This window comes from Ischnura elegans, chromosome 5 (genome assembly GCF_921293095.1).
Source record: "Ischnura elegans chromosome 5, ioIscEleg1.1, whole genome shotgun sequence".
In the NCBI taxonomy this organism is placed as follows: Eukaryota; Metazoa; Arthropoda; class Insecta; order Odonata; family Coenagrionidae; genus Ischnura; species Ischnura elegans.
The window spans coordinates 87,296,599-87,314,907 of NC_060250.1; the positions used below are offsets into that span (position 1 = coordinate 87,296,599).

General features: G+C 39.8%; 1 protein-coding gene across 1 annotated transcript in view; it reads left to right on the top strand.

The window, feature by feature from the left end:
• The window catches only part of LOC124159738 (dynein axonemal heavy chain 6), a 126,592-nt gene that overhangs the window by 75,183 nt on the left and 33,100 nt on the right, over positions 1–18,309 (top strand). The window contains exons 47-50 of the mRNA XM_046535648.1: positions 7,008–7,184; positions 7,294–7,490; positions 7,935–8,180; positions 9,782–10,019. Of these exons, the coding sequence (XP_046391604.1) occupies positions 7,008–7,184; positions 7,294–7,490; positions 7,935–8,180; positions 9,782–10,019 (858 nt within the window). The remainder of the gene's footprint in view (positions 1–7,007; positions 7,185–7,293; positions 7,491–7,934; positions 8,181–9,781; positions 10,020–18,309) is intronic.

An 18,309-nucleotide genomic window follows, 5' to 3' on the forward strand; every position in this document is an offset into this window, starting at 1 on the left:
TTTAATTTGAAGTCCTCCGAGTCATTAGCAGCTACGTGAAACAGTCTTTAAATGCCTTGAAACCTGACCCAGGTTTTCCTTCCCTGAAAATGAATGAACGAGAATGCATTCTTTTCCAAAAGAATATCGTCTCATCAACACTTAAAACTAGTTGAGGGGGAAAGGAGCCACTTTCAATAACAGCTTGGAGTTCATCAGAAAATGTTGTGGTGGCTGCGCTATCAACACTTGTAGATTCACCTGATATCGCCGCACTGAAAATACCTGCTTGCCGTTTAAATTCTGGAACCAACCGGAGCTTTCACTTAATGTCTCGGAGCGATTACCACTCTCGTCTTTTTGTACTGATTCACCATGAACTTTCCGTATGTGTAGACCGCTTGGTTGAAGTTGGTGCGGCTGAGGTCACTGATATTTTAGCTTCGTCTTTATTCAGAATAAGGCATCGTGAGTTTAAACTTCCGCGCAATATCGCTTTGACGCTCTCCATTTTCAAAGCAATTGACCTCTCTCAAGTCCTCTTCTAGGTTAATGGTTTTTCTTGATAAATTCTTGATTTTTCTACACGCATTCCTATTTTTTGCCATATTCTCTTGGTTTTTACCCTGTATGGCTCTATCTAAATCACCTTCTTCTGCTGAACTGTATTCCTGAGACGCAGAAGGGCTATGACTGCGGGGAGGGAACGAAGCCATTGTGTTTGAGACACTATAGCGGACCCTTTTATGTGTTGATGCTATTCATGCGCAACTCCGTCACCGCTCCATTTCTCCCCCGTGAATACCGATGACCTTGAAGGCTTTAGCGTAGACTCTCTACCTGGAAGGCAATCGCCCGGTAACCTACGACGGCAAAAATACGTCTCAAACCGTATTGCTGAAAAAAAACTCTTTCCCACTAGCCCCACGCTTAATTAACGATCTAAATTATTTATTATCATTCTGTTAAGGAGACGAGATAAATCTTCGGTAAGCCGGCTATCTAGACCCAATGACGAGGAATACTTTTGGCAATTGCGCAGCAATGAATTTCGATTAATATATAAACAAAAAAGAAGATTTGAGGCAAGAAATAATATTAATATGCGTAAATTGATAGAAATTTCGTAGCGCAAGTTCACGTTTTATCACGAGAGCGTTTAAGATTTTTGATTAGGCTACACTGCGTTGCAATGTTTCCCCGAGGAACGAATTTGCGCTATATCGAAATTGCGCTAATCGAAATTGCGCTATACGAGACATGGGTGTATCCAGATTGCCCTTCACCGGATACTTCGGATCCAAATTCGCTGAAGACATTGGATCTGGATCCAAAATTTTTTAATTAATGCTTCAGTGAATGCAGCATCCCATATAAGAGAGAGGAAAGAGTTCTGATCCACTCTTCTCATGTGCCATCGCGGTATGACACTTGTCCTTCTCATGAACCATTTTGTTTATAATCTCTCATAGGGGTTATGCAACAGAATTTCAACTGTGGGAAATTTTAGGGCAAAATACGATTGGGGCATAGTGTGACTCCTCCCAAGAGATTGAACAATAATCTCTGCATCGTAGAATAATAACCACTTCAAAAGTAACTACATCGCAGATCTCAGAAAACCACCCGTGGCCCTACATCAGCCCATGCCTCTGATGCTTTTTTTCATTTCTGAGATCACACAGACCATAAATCATTGCCTTCGAAGGAAAATATCAAATTACACGAGAACAATCGAAGCGTGTTTCATCCCTACCCTGTCTCACCAACTGACCTTTTTTGGCCTACCTGCTCCAGTTCTCCGTTACTGGAGGACCAATGCTAGTTGAGTGACTTTCTAGGCCCGAAGATTAAGGCGGATCGGAAAAATCGATTTTTTTTTCAAATCCATCAGGCCCAATGAAAAAAAGTTGTGGGACTGATCAAAAATAAGGCCTGAAAAATTTGAGGCCTCTGAGTGAACCCATGACCCTCGCTCAAATGCAATATAGGGGGGGAGGGTCGAAATTAAAAAGAATATAATATTTTATGGTCATTTCTTATAGATTTTACCGAGTTACTGTTCTTTTAGGACAAAAATTTCGTGAATTTTGATGTATCTACTACCGTTTAGCCATAAAATGCCTAATTTGAGTCTGCGTCTGCAAAGAAAATATTCCAACCCCCATGCAGTGTCGCGGATACAAGAGTGGCAGGCTGATCCCGTCCCCTCCCCACTCGCTTCTCCCCCTCCCACACCTACAATACAGCAAAATTCATCCCGGGTGTGCTGCTAGGAGGGCGTTTATCTTTCATAGTATAAATCGGAAGATGGTAGAAGGTAATAACGGAAGCGTAGTGAGACGACTTGTCCCTTATTAGGCGCCTCGTCATCGTTAAACAAATCGATGTTACCAACTTTTAGAGAAGTGATGAAATATGTTTAGATCTGAGAACGCAGGAAAGGAGTCTACAGTCTATGAAAAGGCCTCTCGAGTGGCTATAAAGGTGTGAGAACTATGGTGACACTTCCCTTCCATTATGTGAGTGACTAAATGGATTTAGCGGTACCACAGGAAGTACTAAAACTTACAGAAAATGCGAATAGGCCAAAAGTAGGGTTTTTGTTGAAGTACATAACTCAAGCACTTTTGAAGGAACATTTGAAATTATGCGATATTTTTGCATGTAAGTGCAAGAAGGAGCACAAGGTCCCCCTAATGAAGAATTATATTGAGAGACCAGCGGACGAAACTAAAGATGATGGCTGCTGAATTGATTCCTGAAGAAACTCAACAACCGAGGATAAAAAAAGGGAATCGGAGAGCGTTGAGTCGACATCTTCAATTCTTGTATGGGAAAATAGTATCAAAAATTTTCTTCATTAATTCATCCGAGGAAAGTTAAACTGACTAGAAATCATCCGATTTTTATCTCTACGTTCCTCATGAAATAAACATTCAAGACTAAACTCAAACTGGAACTTCTGCGGGGAAAATGCGTCTGCCAAATGTGATAGAGGTATATGCAAGAACCAAGAAACAGCAATGATCGTCCTCGCAACTTTAGCTGACGCAAAAATCATAACTTCGTAAGATACATCCACCTTAGTGTACCAGAATTACTTATGAAGACAGAAAAAGATGCTAATTGTTGTGAATATGAAAAGAGAAGTATCAAAGGTTGTCATCAAAGGACTACATTTTGATGGAGTGAAAGGCTATACTTTTGTCTGATTAAAAAAGGCAATTGAGGACTTATCAATCCAAGTTTAGAGGGGAATGTGTGGTATTAGTTGAAGAAACAGGGTCCCACTTTTGGGGATTTGCCTCCCCCGTCGGAGGAGGGACAAGTCGTCTCACTATGCTTCCTTTATTACCTTCTACCATCTTCCGATTTATGTATATTATGAAAGATAAATGCCATCCTAGCAGCACACGCGGGATGAATTTTGCTGTATTGGAGGCGTGGGAGGGGGAGAAGCGAGCGGGGAGGGGACGGGATCGGCCTGCCACTCTTGTATCCGCGACACTGCGTGGACATTGGAATATTTTCTTCCCGGACTCAAATCAGGCATTTTGTGGCTAAACAGTGGCAGATACATCAAAATGTGCGAAATTTTTGTCCTATAAGACCAGTAACTATTCAAAATCTTTAGGGAATGACCATAAAATATTATATTTTTAGAATTGTGACCCTCCGCCCCTAAATTGCATTTGAGCGAGGGTCAGGGGTTCACCTAGAGGTCTCAAATTTTTCAGGCCTTATTTTTGATCGGTCCCATAACTTTTTTTCATTGGGCTAGATGGATTTGTAGAAAATTGATTTTTCCGATCCGCCCTACGGATGATGTCTCGTTTCATCAATCAAACAGAGCTTCAGCAATTGGATGGCATGTACGAGGTTTAAAAAAAGAATGAGACCAAACACAATGCATTTGAAAATTAACAATACTTTAGTTTTTTCAGCTCTAATTGATTGCCACTAAGTTTTCTAGTTACAACTAAACCATACTTATACTCAACATTGTACAAACAGCACTATTTTCAAAGAAACAAGTGTAGCATTAGCCTCTCAAACAGAAAGAGACGGACTGGAAACGGCAACTGCTTATATCACGTAGTTAGTATGTGTGTGCACTGTGGCATGAAACTAATTTCACAGGGGGACAGAAAATTATTTTCTGAATTCAACAAAGAAAACCGCTTGTAAATCTGAGTTTTCCGTCACGAGATATTCAATGATAAATATAACAAATTTTAAAGCGCGGGCAAAACTCCCTCCCCCCAAGCCACTGCCAACGAAGCCTCGATGACGTCAAAGGTGCCTAAACATCACACAAAGCTATTGTTATGATTGTTTGTAATAGTTGCCAGCAGTTGTGAGAGCTTTGTTTGTGAGACGTGTTAATTGTTTTCTATTTAAAGCAAAGTATCCAACGATAGAGGCTCAGAAGCCCTCATATATTGTATTATTTACAATATTAATATCTGAGTAAGGGCATAAAATATAAAACTGGAGCAGTCAAACCAAAAATTATATAATACCTAAATAACATCGTTGCAGGAGTTTGAGCCACGGCCATTAGAAGGGGAATATGTTACTCGATGTCATATCATTCATTTAAGTATGTAATTAGAACAATTTTGATGTTTACTAACGTCCGCTATGCTTTTATATACAACAACTTCATCCATTCGTTTGTAGGTACCGGAGAATTCGTCGTTTAGGACTGCCTGTGCTTTTATTATTCGGTGATTTCCAGTCAATGCAACTTTTGCTCACTGATTGGAGACATCTAGGAACATTTTTTGTGCCAAAATAGTGTTATTTTCAACGTGACATCTCATGTTAAGCTACTGCCAATAATCACAGTGCTAGTGGTTGTAATGCACAAATTTTGACAAGGTTGAAAAATATCGGCCCTGAGTTATTAGTGTTCCATCCTGATTGAATTGTATAAAGTGCTATTAAGCTATCGATAAATGTCTAACAGTAGTGTAAAAATTGTCAGTGACGTGTTCACTTCCATTATTCACCGTAGATATGACATTTCACGATCAAGCTATCAAGATCAAAACTGTGTGTGAAGTTTGTTATTTTATTACTTCAACAAACAGTAGTGAGAAAAGTCGCCTGTGTTACTTGCATGGGCTAATTTAAGGTTTTAAATCAGTGAATAAATAGTTGTTTTCATCATAACGAGCTCTGTTATTGTAAGTTGCACGTGATGAATATAAGAATGGTAGTGACCTCCAGTTTATGATAATTGTATTTGCCTATTTCCCACTATATTTTTATGTCATATGGTAGTATATTGTTTATGGATTTAACTATATAATTGAAATAGGTTGAGGCTTGTGTGTGTGTTGGCAGCGGAACCGATTCACGATCTCATATGTGGATTGTGTGTAGACTGCTTAGCTGTGAATTCGTACCGTAGGACGGATAGGACTACCTTCCCCGCTAATATGGCAGTGCCATATTCAACAGCACAGCTCGTATGCTTACGATCGTTATCCTCCAGTATTACAAGTTTCTTTTACATCTCAATTCGCCGCCCATGTATAGCAATAATTTGTCATAACAAATTCTATGTGGGTCGTGGCATCAATTTTTTGTGTCCTAAAAAAAGGCTGGTGTCCTAACACCCCCTGCCACATGCCTCTTAGGCGGATTGCGGGGTATTATGTAGATGTAGATGAATTTCAGGTGTACTATTCGAACGAGCGGCAATGTTATCATCCATTTTTTCTGATAACCTAAACATACAAAGTGAAACGCTTGTCCTTCATCATCCCGATGTTGCATTATTAATATCCCAAATAATAATCGAGGCACAATAGCAATAGAAAAACTTGACCAAGAATAACAGAACAAAATAAAGTGACGATGAGCGGCTAAATACTCCCTCAAAACAAATTTTACAGCATGTGCTAAGTGTATTTCCCAACTCCCTATGGTTGTTTAGGCACTTATGATGTCACGCCTGGCCTCGGCAACACTCGGGTGTCTTCACGCAGTGGTCGGCTTAGAGAAATTTTTCTCGATTTTAAAGTCAATTTTTTTATTTCTTTTGATGATGAATGGAGAAACTTTAGGTATTTTTGCGAGCTAATGTATCCATTTTACTTATTCAAAATAGTTTTTAGAGCAATCGACAACCCATGCAAGTTCCCCATTAAAAATGCATTTAGATCTGAAAATATCTGAAGATCTAACACCTGTATCTTATCCGGATAAAAAAAAATCCTGGATCCGTCTATCCCTATCCTTCTCCTTTTTATATTATTGATGGATGGGAAGAGGAAGAATCCTCCAGACCCATTGCACTCTGCTAGAAGAAATTATCATTTGAATACTCTGACGGTGTCTTTCTTCTGTGTATATAGAGTGTAGGCAATGTGCCTTTTTCTCATATTGCTTGATGTCTAAGTACTTGCTGTAGGTTTGCTCTTATCTTGAAACTTTTGTGCCAATTTTGAGGAGGTTTTTAACACATTCAGCACGGAGCACGTCAATTGACGTCCCGTCCAAGCCAAGATATGGAGCATGTCAATTGACGTGCTCTGCCGGTCAGTCCAGGATCCCTTTCTCTGCCTCTGTACGTGATTAATATCCATTTCCGAGTCTTCTGATCGTGTGCATGGGCTTCGGCTACCTTCCCTCTTCTGATCTGTGTGCGCCATTTGTAAATAGCAGTATTTGAATGGAAGTTATAGTGCGATTCTCTCTATTTTTCTTACTTATTTAATCGGCCCATTCTGACCACTTTCGTGAAAATCGGGCCCACATTGAATGTGTTAATGGCCATAATCATAAGTGTAATTTTTGTCCCTGGGGACATAGTGACCTAAAGCTGTTTATTCAAGTACCTTATAGCAGATATTTGCAATTCCTTCTTCTGATTAATTTTTCATTTTAAAATTCATGAGTTGTCATCAATGCACCTTGGTTGAAAGTCTTGAGTGCAAGTTAGAATGTACTAATTCTTGTTCTAAAGTTGAATTGATTCAATTCAGCATATATGTACTTCTGTGTTTTTATAGAAACTTCAGGAAACTAATGAATTGGTGGCAAAAATGAAGAAAGAATTGATTGCTTTGGAACCTGAATTGAATAAGAAGAATGCTGATACAGCAGCATTAATGAAAAACCTAGCTGTGGAACAAGCAGAAGCAGATAAAGTTAGAAAAGTTGTAATGGCAGATGAAGCTGTCGTTAAAGTAAGCTTCTATTCGATTTTATGTAAAATTCACTCCAAAAATCTTCTGAGCCACTGCCTTTCAAGCTGATGATATTTTCTTAATAAGCAAATGTTAAATCATGATATAGGTAAAAGCTGATGAGACACAAGCCATTGCTGAAGATGCACAAAGGGATTTGGATGAGGCACTGCCAGCCTTGGAGGCTGCACAAAAGGCCTTGGGTGCTCTTGATAAAAACGATATAAATGAAATTAGAGTATTCCAGAAGCCACCATCATTAGTGAAGTTTGTCTTAGAAGCAGTTTGTTTGTTGCTTGGTGCTAAGTAAGTTGGTAAAATTAGGGGACTGTGGGACTGCAGTGACAATTCTTTGTTGAATTGAGGTGGAATTACCCACATTGATAATTTCCAAGAGTAGAATCTCAGCCATCATTAATTAATATTCAATGTACAAGGGAATAACTTGATTCCCATTCTCACTTTTTGATTGATCTTTATAAAATTCTAAACTATATTGGATATTTGATATGCTTACTGATATTTGAAGAAAATAATATTCCCCCACTCCTAATCCATCAAAACTGACCATTTACTTTGGAAGGTGGATTTGCAAATTACTGTTCTGCATTATCTGCTAAGTGTATTACCAATGTGCATATATTAAAGCAGGAGTGTTTTCTTAGTAATTTTATGTTAAACTGTGTTTTTAAAATTTTGGACATGCTTTCAGTTTTTATCATTGATTCTGTATTCTAAAAATATCCTTAGGACTGATTGGGCCTCTGCCAAAGTTGTCTTAGGAGATACCAATTTTCTAAAAAGGCTTCAAGAGTATGACAAGAATAAAATAAGTGAGGCACTACTCCGGAAATTAAAAGACTATGTAGACAGTCCAAATTTTGTGCCTGAATTGGTGGAAACCCATTCTAAAGCTTGTAAATCTCTGTGCATGTGGGTGCGAGCAATGGATGGATATGCAAAAATTTTCCGTGTTGTAGAACCAAAGCAAAAAAGGTATGTTTCTTCACACAGTCTCTTGAATGTCATTCTGATAAAGGTATTACTTTCAATATGATTTTAGGGTGTGGAATATTAATATAATGTAATGTTATGATGACATTTGGTGAAGAAGGCTGGATTCTTTGTCGTTGTGAGGATACTCCTCAGAGAAACCTACTTGTATAGATTTTTCCTCACTTTTTTGCTTAAAGATTGCATTGTAATATTTGTAGGGATGTGCAAGCTACTAAAAATTTGAATTGATTAAAAAAAACTCATTTTGGCTCAGGTGAAAAGTCGAGTTGAGTTGGGAGTCCTAGTTGATAAAAGAATTGCACATGGCCAGACAACAGGGATGAGAAATGTCAGTGAGAAAATATGGCTGATAATACTTATAAATTCAATAATTTGTTTTATATTATCCAATTAAATGCCCCCTTTTTGCCAAATTTCTAGAGTAAATGTAGTAGTGATAGCAATATTCAATTGTTGGTAACTTAAGCAAACATGGCCATGAGGATATAAATTATGGCGTGCTGGACTACAGGATGTATTAATTTTGCCTTTACATGACGTTTCAATTTTGATTGGAAATATGAGTTAATTTATATCATGTTCAGCCAGCGATCCATGGATGTCGATGAGATGATTGAATGAATCGGAAGTGTAAACTGATGCTTTTGTTTTTGTTAGAAAATGGTTTTTGCCTGTGATGGATACTTAAAAGCTTTTCCCCTGATTTTGAATCGAAATTATCCTGTCAGGTCCATGTGAATAGGTAAATGTCATTTCTTTTCTCTCCATGTTACGAGTTGTCATTTATGATGACAGTGCAAGCCTTTAATCTTTTGCTTTGGGGAAAATTATGGCACTTCATTCATTATCAATGACTTGCATTCGATCACAGATTGAGAATTTTTTAATTACATGAATGAATGTATGTATGCTCTATGAAATATAAGTCTATAACTATGACTCTCTTTTTGCATACAAAGGGAGTAACCATAATGTTACTTGTGGCAACTATTTGTCAGACCTTGAAAGCAAATTCCACGGCTCATTTGAAAGTGGCCATGCGGCTACGGAAATGTTACAATGTTGGCGAGAGCGACAAACTGACGAACCCTTAAATGTGCATGTTAGCTAGCAGCTATCAATAGAAAAAAACATGGACGCCATGCAATCGGAAAGTAATAAATGCATTTTTAAATCTTTTTTTTTCCACCTTTTGGCCTTGAATATGCTGCAGACCATTTCGGCTTTGGGTGCCAAATTCAAGTCCTCACGACTATTCGGAGTCTGATCCAAGCCTGTTCCAAAGCACTGACTTTACCTGATCAGTTCTCGGTTCAGGTTCCACCGGTCAAGAACTGGCAGAACCGAGAACCGGGTACCAGAACCGACCCATCCCTACTCATGTCTTTAGAATCTTAAATGTGCACTAGCAAAATTTGCAAGGTTTATGCTCCAACAAAAAATGATCTTTTGACCATCCCCTGGGCTCAATCTTCCCCAATGCTCAAACATCACTTCCCAAATGTGCTCTTACCCAAGTGTCATAAAAGCTGTCATTCATTGTATTATTTGTTTATGTCTCTCTCTCTTTTTATCTTCAGATTTGCACAAGCCGAAGAAGACCTTAATAAAATAAAAAATTTATTGAAAGAAAAGCAAAAAAATTTAGCTGAAGTTGAAGCACAAATAGCTGAGTTGGAGGCTGCGTATGATAAAAGTTTATCTGAGAAAATGGAACTTGAAAGGACCATTGACCTCACAGCAACTCGGCTGCAAAGAGCTGGAAGGCTAATAACTGCCCTGGGAGATGAAGAAGTGCGGTGGGAACAGTCTGTTAAAGTAGGTGTAAAATTAATATATTCCCATTAACCAATTTTATTTTTTAGCCTAGGTAGGATTACTTTTGTCAAAAGTGGCTGAAAATGTTCCATAAGTACAATTTTCCTAGCTGACTCCATGATGGAGCTATTGACCTAAAATCAGAGTCACTTCTTCAAGTCTAAACTAAACTTATACTTTACAACCCTGCATTCTACTTCTTCCTTGTGCTTCATCCATCTGGCAGCATGCTGCCACAACTCATCTCAAAAGGATCCAGGCCTCTGAAAATAAAATTTTATGAAAATTATTGAATCTCTTAAGTTGGTCAGCATCAGAAGTAGTAGAAAAGACTAAAGCGAAACTCCTGTCTGTAAGAATCTCAAATATGCACCAGCAAAATTTGCAAGACTGCAAGTTTGTTTTCTTTAACAAACAATTAACTTTTGATTAACCTCTGAGAATGCAGCATACTGGGCATGAAGGCCCTTGATATGTGTGAATGGCTGTTTGATGTCAAGGAAATATTATAATCAAATCATTGTCTTTATTAGAGATGGGTGGAATAGCAGATTTCTCAAACTCGAATATCGAATTCGAATATTAAATCATTGCTCGAATATTCGAATACCTCGAATACTAGAATTGCACAAAGCATATTATTTCTTTAAGCTTCTTATTTCTTACTAAGTTTCTATTTCCCTTGATGAATGTATAAATAAAAAGGTATACAGTGGAACCTCGATCTATCGTTTTTCAGGGGGGACGAAAAAAACGATAAATGCGGGAATGTTTGACTAGGTTGCCTATGCAGCAGGAAACCCAGGATTTTGGCGAGTAATTAAGATTTCCTTTAAAGGATTCAAACCGGAATTTAGCTGATTAATGGAATATTTTAATTTTATGGAAAGAATTTGGGCATATAGTTGATTCAACTAACATCTCTCAAATATCCTAAGGGAACACACCACCTCGTGAAAAAATGACTGCATGCCATCTTGGCTTTTACACTACTACGATGGATTTCTGTCTGATGTATGTATTCTTATCTACCAGACTTCATTTCTGCGGCACGCCTGACACTCGACACCTGACACTGACACTTCATTTCTGACACTCGGCTTCATCCAAGTTCTTATTTTCAACAGGTAGCTCGCTTTACCCCCACTCCTACTGTCAAGTGCTAGAGGACAATCCGAGGCGTTTTGCAAAATACAGGCGCTTCTCCACCGGATTTTTTTCAATTATTTTCAGTCCATCTTTGGAAGTTCTCACAAGATAAGCAGATGAATTCGAATTGCTAGCGGGGAGAAACCAAATATCCTGAGAAAATATCCCTTGGACTGTGACAATAGAGTTTTATAGCATAACTCATAAATTTTAACTTGATATATGTTTTAAAAAAAAAATACCGCATCAACTTCCGAGAAGCTCAGTTGCGAGGATATCGAGTTTCGCCAGAATGCTTAGTCTCCGTAGTATTTTGACATTTATTTCTTTTGTAAAATGCTTAAATAAACTCAGAAATACGTCGTGTTTAGTCTTATTCTTTTTGAAATTACGCGAACATTACTAATATTTCAATCCGATAAAGGTGTAGTATCAACTGACTAAAGTCACTGTTAGACACCTTGTGTGCTAATAGATGACTCATGCAGCGGTTGACCTCCACAGAATTGGGGAACTTCGTAGCTGGTAGGAAAAAAAAGGTCAGTGGGGGAGAAGAGGGAGGGCCGGAAACACGTTTCTTTTGTTGTGTAACTTGGTATTTTTTCAAAGCTAAGTTGGTAACTTGGTTTTTTTTTGTTATATGATCCCTGCGTGAGCTGTGACCTTTTTTTTATTTCGAAGAAGAGGAAAGCTTCAGAGGGGGGGCTAGTGCTGAATGGAGGGGAATACCGGATCTTGGGAAATGCGCTAATGTAAGTATCCCACGGTACTCATGCAGCAGTTGACCTCCAGAAATGGGGAACTTCGAAGCAGGTAGCCAGAAAAAGGTCAGTGGGTGAGAAAAGGGGGGAGAGCGAGAAACACGTTTTTATTATTCTCGTAACTGGATATTTTTTTCGAAGCTAAGGTCTTCGTAATACGAACACTGCGCGAGCGTCTGCGCGAGCAAAATTCTGCATCTGGGACCTTTTGCTTGATTTCTTAGAAGAGGAAAGTGTCAGAGTGGGTGAGGCGAGTGCTGAATGGAGGGGGATAGCGGATCGTGGGAAATGCCCTAAGGTTGCTATCTGACGGCACTGAGGTTCTCCTGGTGGGGGGAATCGGGGATTTCCAGATTTTTTCACCCGACCATTTTCGGTTCCCCTTGTCAAACTTTTCACCGCTCAAATACACGAATTTGATGTAATTCGTCAACTTGCGTAAAACAGCAGTGCTGCGAGCATCAAACGACTACAGTTCTCTACATTTTTCCGAGTCAACTACCAACGTGGTGCGTGCGACAGTGTATGACGCGAAATTCAAAGTATTCGAGGTATTCGAGACGGTATCTTTAGCATAACTATTCGAGACCTCGAATATCGAATACTTTCTAGTATTCGAGGTATTTAAGTATTCGCGGATACTCTTCGCACATCATATTTAGTCACTGAATCCATGCCGTCCCCTGACAAGGAACATTCCTGAAGTGTCCCCCTCCAATTTTTTTTTAATTTGGAACAGGAGTGCTCTATGACAAATGAACAAGTGCAACATTTCCATTCTCCTTTTGCCTTAGTTGATGAGTAATTAGCTTCCAAAATTCTGCATCTGTAACCTATTTTTTGTTTAGGGGCTCCTTGCTCACAGGCACGCAGTGAGGTGTCTTTGGCAGCAAGCCTTGGGAGCATTGTGGTTGAATCGATTACTACTATTATTGATATAAAAGTACATATTTCACATTATGGAAATTTTACTATCATCATTATTAATACCCCTGAAAACCTGTATGAAGTGCCCTGGTAACTATTTATTAATATATTTATACAATATTCCATAGTAATCAGTGCATATTGGTAAAAATTCAAGATTTATCAACCTAAAATTGGCTAATGTGCCTGAAAATAAGATTTTTCTGACGTCATGAGAATAATAATTATGTATATCTCTGTGAAAAGCTAGTGACTTCTCTCATCACAAATTTAATTTCTTTTTATGTATTTCCAAATTAAGTAACATATTTTCTAGTTATTTTCCCCATTTTTTATCTGTTTGGTGTTTGGAAGAAGGGATCAACAGCTTATGTCCTTTATGCCGAGAGGGAAGGTGGAGAGCAATATGGCATTAGCCTGCTCTTCATAAAAAGTGCTACGGGGACCAAGGCTATTTGAATGACATAGTGTTGTGCTTGAAGTTGCACCACACAGCTTTCAATTATGGATCAGGTAATCTTAGAGAAATGGCCAGGATTGGAACCCGAGCTCATGGAGTGTGATGCTGCCACACCAACCTGATCCACCATTTTTTTTATTCTTCATCGCAAGACCTTGTAAGACACCACCATGCACAATTGTTAATTCTTACTTCCCTGTTTGATTCTCTCATAAAGAATCAGAATTCGTTTTCTTGTTTTTCCAGCTGTCTGCAAGCTCCTTAACATGTACAAATTATTTTCTAGGTGATGACTTCAAAGCATTGATGGTAGCTGTCAATGTGCCTTGGTTCTATTCTGATTTTTAGTATTCTGCAGATATATTTTTTTTGCATCTCTTTTTCATGTGAAAATGAAATGAGAGGCATCTTCTCCATGCACATATTACTGCCTTCATTTTGTTCTATTTGTTGCCGCAAAATGCATTAAGGTCGCTAATCTCACAATATCAGGCAATGTATTTACATACACCTGTCCCCCCCCGGGAGATGCTGCCCCCTGAGGGAGTGACCGTGAACCAACAGAGGTGGCTCAAGGGGACGCGTTGGGACGCGTCGAGAAGCCGTAAGGACAGTGGAGTTGAGTGAAGTCAAGTGTGCGAAGGGACACGGAGATTGTCTGGGCTGGAGAGTCCTGTTTGTATAAGTGTGAAGAATAAAGTGTCATAGAGGTAGAAGTGAGCGAGAATCATTTCGAGAGCAACCAAAGGTGACACACACGCTCCCCTTTTAACAGAGCAGCGGTGGGATATTCTCCGAGAAGGCAAGTGATTCCAGTGCGGCGACAACCCAAGATTCCAGTGGTCAGGGCGGGCGTTTTTCCCGGTGAGAAATCCAGTGATAGGATTGTGACGGCGGGTTACACGCGTATTGTGACAAAAAGGGACGTGTGTGGAAGGCTGTGCTGTAAGCTAAGAAATGGCAAGTGGCGAGGCGGGAACTGTGAAGAAAGAGGTGGCGAGTGGCGGGTCCCTTTTTCATGTGACGCCACCATCAGCCATGTGCCCGTGGCGGGAAAGCGAGGGTAGCGGCGTGGGTCACACGGGCGGGGGTTGGGGTGAGGCTAGGACGCTAGGAGAGATGGATGAGGGTCAGCGCGAGACTAGAGCGCTAAGAGATATGACCGGGGGTCGGAGTGAGGCTATGCTAGGTGGAACGAGTGTGGTCTGGAACAAAGCGGCGATTGAAGTTACGCGCGAACGTGAGCTATTGAGAAGGGAACGGGACATTTTGGACCGGGAAAGGAGGCTGTTGGAACGGGAAAGGGAAATGTTGGCGGGAAGAGCTGCGTTAGCGGGGAACACTTCCATTGGGCAGCATGAGATGGCAGAGAGGCTACTACCAGAGTTCGATCCTTCCCTATCGATAGGATTTACGGCTGAGCAATGGATTAGGCGAGTTGAAAGTGTCGCACTCGCATACGCGTGGGAGGACTCGATGGTGTTAACGCAATCTGTGCACAAGTTACGAGGCGCCGCAGCGACGTGGTTGAATAGCGTTGCGGAAGAAGTGTATTCGTGGGAAGCTTTCAAGAGGAAGCTGCGGTATAGTTTCCCCTCATCGGACGATCAAGCGGAGGTGCATATGAGACTCAGTCGAAACAAGAAACAACGAACTGAAACCTACGAAACGTACGTTTACTCGATGAAGGCCTTAGCTAGTCGTGGAGATATTGACAATGCATCCCTGATAAGATATATTTTGAATGGGATTGGAGATCGGGAGTTGGTGAAGTTGTTGGCCCTAAGTGATTTCCAGGGGGTCTATTCTCTAACTCGAAGCTCCCGTTGTGGTAGCTTCGAACTAGCTACCAGAATTGGCTACCAACCCTATTCCCTAACTGGGAGTAGCTAATTCATACCGAGAATTTCTGGTAGCTTTCTCAGACCGGATATGGAGTATGAGAAATATTTCGTGCGAACTCAGTTTATACTTTTAGAACCAATGAAATCACTCGTTTCATTTCGTAACCTGCGGGAAAATCATAATGTAGTCGTTCTCGGCTGACTTTTTCTTCTAGTTGAAATTAATGTGCTTTGTAAATTACGAAATGCTGAGTGCCTTTAGCTTTTATAATAATAGAAATACGAATAATAATAGAAATACATAGAAATAATTATATTTGGCTAAGCGGCTTTTATATCAATTCAATAGTTTCGATCGATGCAGCAGTTTATGTCACGATTGATAATCATGTAGGCCATGTAAATATAATGAAGAGAAAATGTTAGTAAACTACCAACACATTAAACCAATGCTATCACATTGTCGTTCTAATTCCCGAGAACTTTACACTCATCGCTCCTTATGCTTTTGTATGTTTGATACAAAAATTTTGATGACCAACTGTTTCTTTGCAGAGATTGTTCCTTCTTGCACTGCGAGAGAATATCGCAATAACATGTGCATACGATAAGTGTATATTATTTCGGGAATATCTACAACAAAGTTAATGGGAAGGTGGAGAAAATTATGTTTGAAAGTTACGTCATTTCACTCAGATTGGCCTAAGCAATCATTTTAGGCTCACAATATGCTTCAAACGATATTTACACAAAACTCTACTGTCGTGCCGTTCTCACGACGGCTAAATTAATATTTAAATGGTTTTATGAATCAGTATTATATGCCAACCGCCAACCTTGCACTATTGCAAGCGAGGGCGATTCATTAGAACTTGACCATCATTATGAAAAAACAACCTATTAAACGGAGTTCCTTCTCTCAATATTAAAGTCATATTATATTATTGTTTTTGTGATGACTTCCTCCGTGGGCTTCTAGAATATCCATGGCTACATTTTCTCAAAATTCAAAACAAATACACCAACTTAACTACCGGCACTGAAATTAAACGCGTATATATGGCCAAAGACACAAATGAAAGCAGAATGATATCATGAACACATTTATTCATTGGAAGAGCAAAAAATTTATTAATAACTATCATGAAACACCTTACATTGCATTATAACACAATATCCACCTCTCTACGATCTGCATCTATGTAACACTAAACTCTCTTCACACAATCACTTCACAACAAAGATCGTTACTTATAATGCACGGTAAAGTTAATCATAAATGTATAAACACTTGCAAAAATAAGACATCCATCTCTGTGCAGTGGATACATTGGCATTGGTAATGATTTCAACGCATCAATTTGTACCGTCACTACAACAGTCTCTCGCAACATCAATAATAATCACTGTTTTCGGGTTTTTCTTCTCACTAGTAATGACTTCATGCAAAATACGATTTCACGTGAAATAAAATGATTGAAAGCAACATTTTTCTTCTCCAAATAATGAAATCAACTAGTTAACGTGATCGATAGTTCACTCCGAACATATATGTTTAGTCACGAAATTTGTCACTCATGCCCACTACTTAGTTAAGAATACAATAATTGAAGGCTTCAAATAATTTACGCAGCATTCCCGACCTCATTAAAGAAAATAATTACGCAAAACAACAAAAATAGTCAACACTTTCCTTGTTTACCACTCTATCGCTAGCCGTGCCAAGAAAGATAGTGATGGGATAGAACAAAAAATAAGCGACATGCGCTACTTGGTTTACGGCGGTTCGTATGAATTCCCTATGTATTTTGATGGTAGCTAGCTGAAGCGCGGGGTCCCGAGGGTGCGCTTCGCGAAGCTACCGTGGTAGCTAGTTTGAAGCTACGGAAGTAGCTTCACAGCCCATAGAGAATAAGGGTAGGAGCCTAATAAGCTACCGGTAGCTTCTGCAAGCTCCCTTCGCCGGAGCTTCAGCGTTAGAGAATACAAGTGGGAGCAAGTAGCTTAATTAAGCATCTTTCCACCAGAAAGCTACCGCGCTTCGAGTTAGAGAATAGACCCCCAGGATGTAGAGGGACTGTTGAGTAAAATCAAACGGTACGAATGTGTGGTAGAACGTACGTGAGTCGAAGAAAAGCCATTCATTCGGAGTTTAGATTCTACGTCGAGTGAGAAATTAGTAGATCGACCGTGGGAATCGAAAGGAGAAAGGAAGTCAGGGCAGATGAAATGTTTTAACTGTGCCGAGTTTGGTCATATGGCGAAAGATTGCCAAAAACCAGCTCACGTTAGACTTTGCTTCACCTGCAAGAAAAGTGGGCATGTATCAAGGGAGTGCCCTCAGGCAAATAAAAGAAATGGGCAGGCAGTTGAGAGGAGAGGAAACGTTAAGATTATTAGCTGGGCAAATGAGAAGGTGAAAGATGAATATCATAAATGGGTGGAGATTAATAATGACCGCATCCTTGGATTTGTCAATCTAGGAAGCAAGGTAGTGACAATGAGGCAAGGTGTGGCAGAGAAAATTGGATTGAAGTACGAGAAAAGCTTGAAACGTTTGTCCGGATTCGGATGTGGGGGTTGTAGGGTCATTGGTTCAAAACAAATGGCATTAAAAGTGGATGGCGTGGACTTTAACGTTGAGGTGTTAATTGTCCCGGACTATTCGCAGGATGATGCCATAATTATCGGACGAAGTGCACTCGACCAGAGGGACATCCGAGTTGAGAAGGAATACGGAGAGTTGCGAATTATTAAACTTGATCTGGAAAATGGTGAAGAGCCGGAACCAAAGGTTCGGACAGTGAAAGAAAAGGGACTGATCAGGAAGGATGATATTAAAATCAGCGACAATTTAACAGAAAGAGAAAAAGACTCAGTATGTGATCTAGTGAACGAATTCAGAGAATGCTTTGCTATGACTATGAGTGAACTGGGTACAGCAAAGGTGGAGAGTTTCGATATAGAGGTAAACGATGAGCAACCGGTAAATCTGCGTCCGTATCGTCTACCTTATGCACAACGAGCGGAGATGCAGAGGGAAGTCGACGAGTTGCTAAAGTTGGGCATTATAGAGGAATCAACGTCTGATTACTCAAGCCCAGCACTACTTGTTAAGAAAGCCAGCGGTGAGAACCGGCTCTGCATTG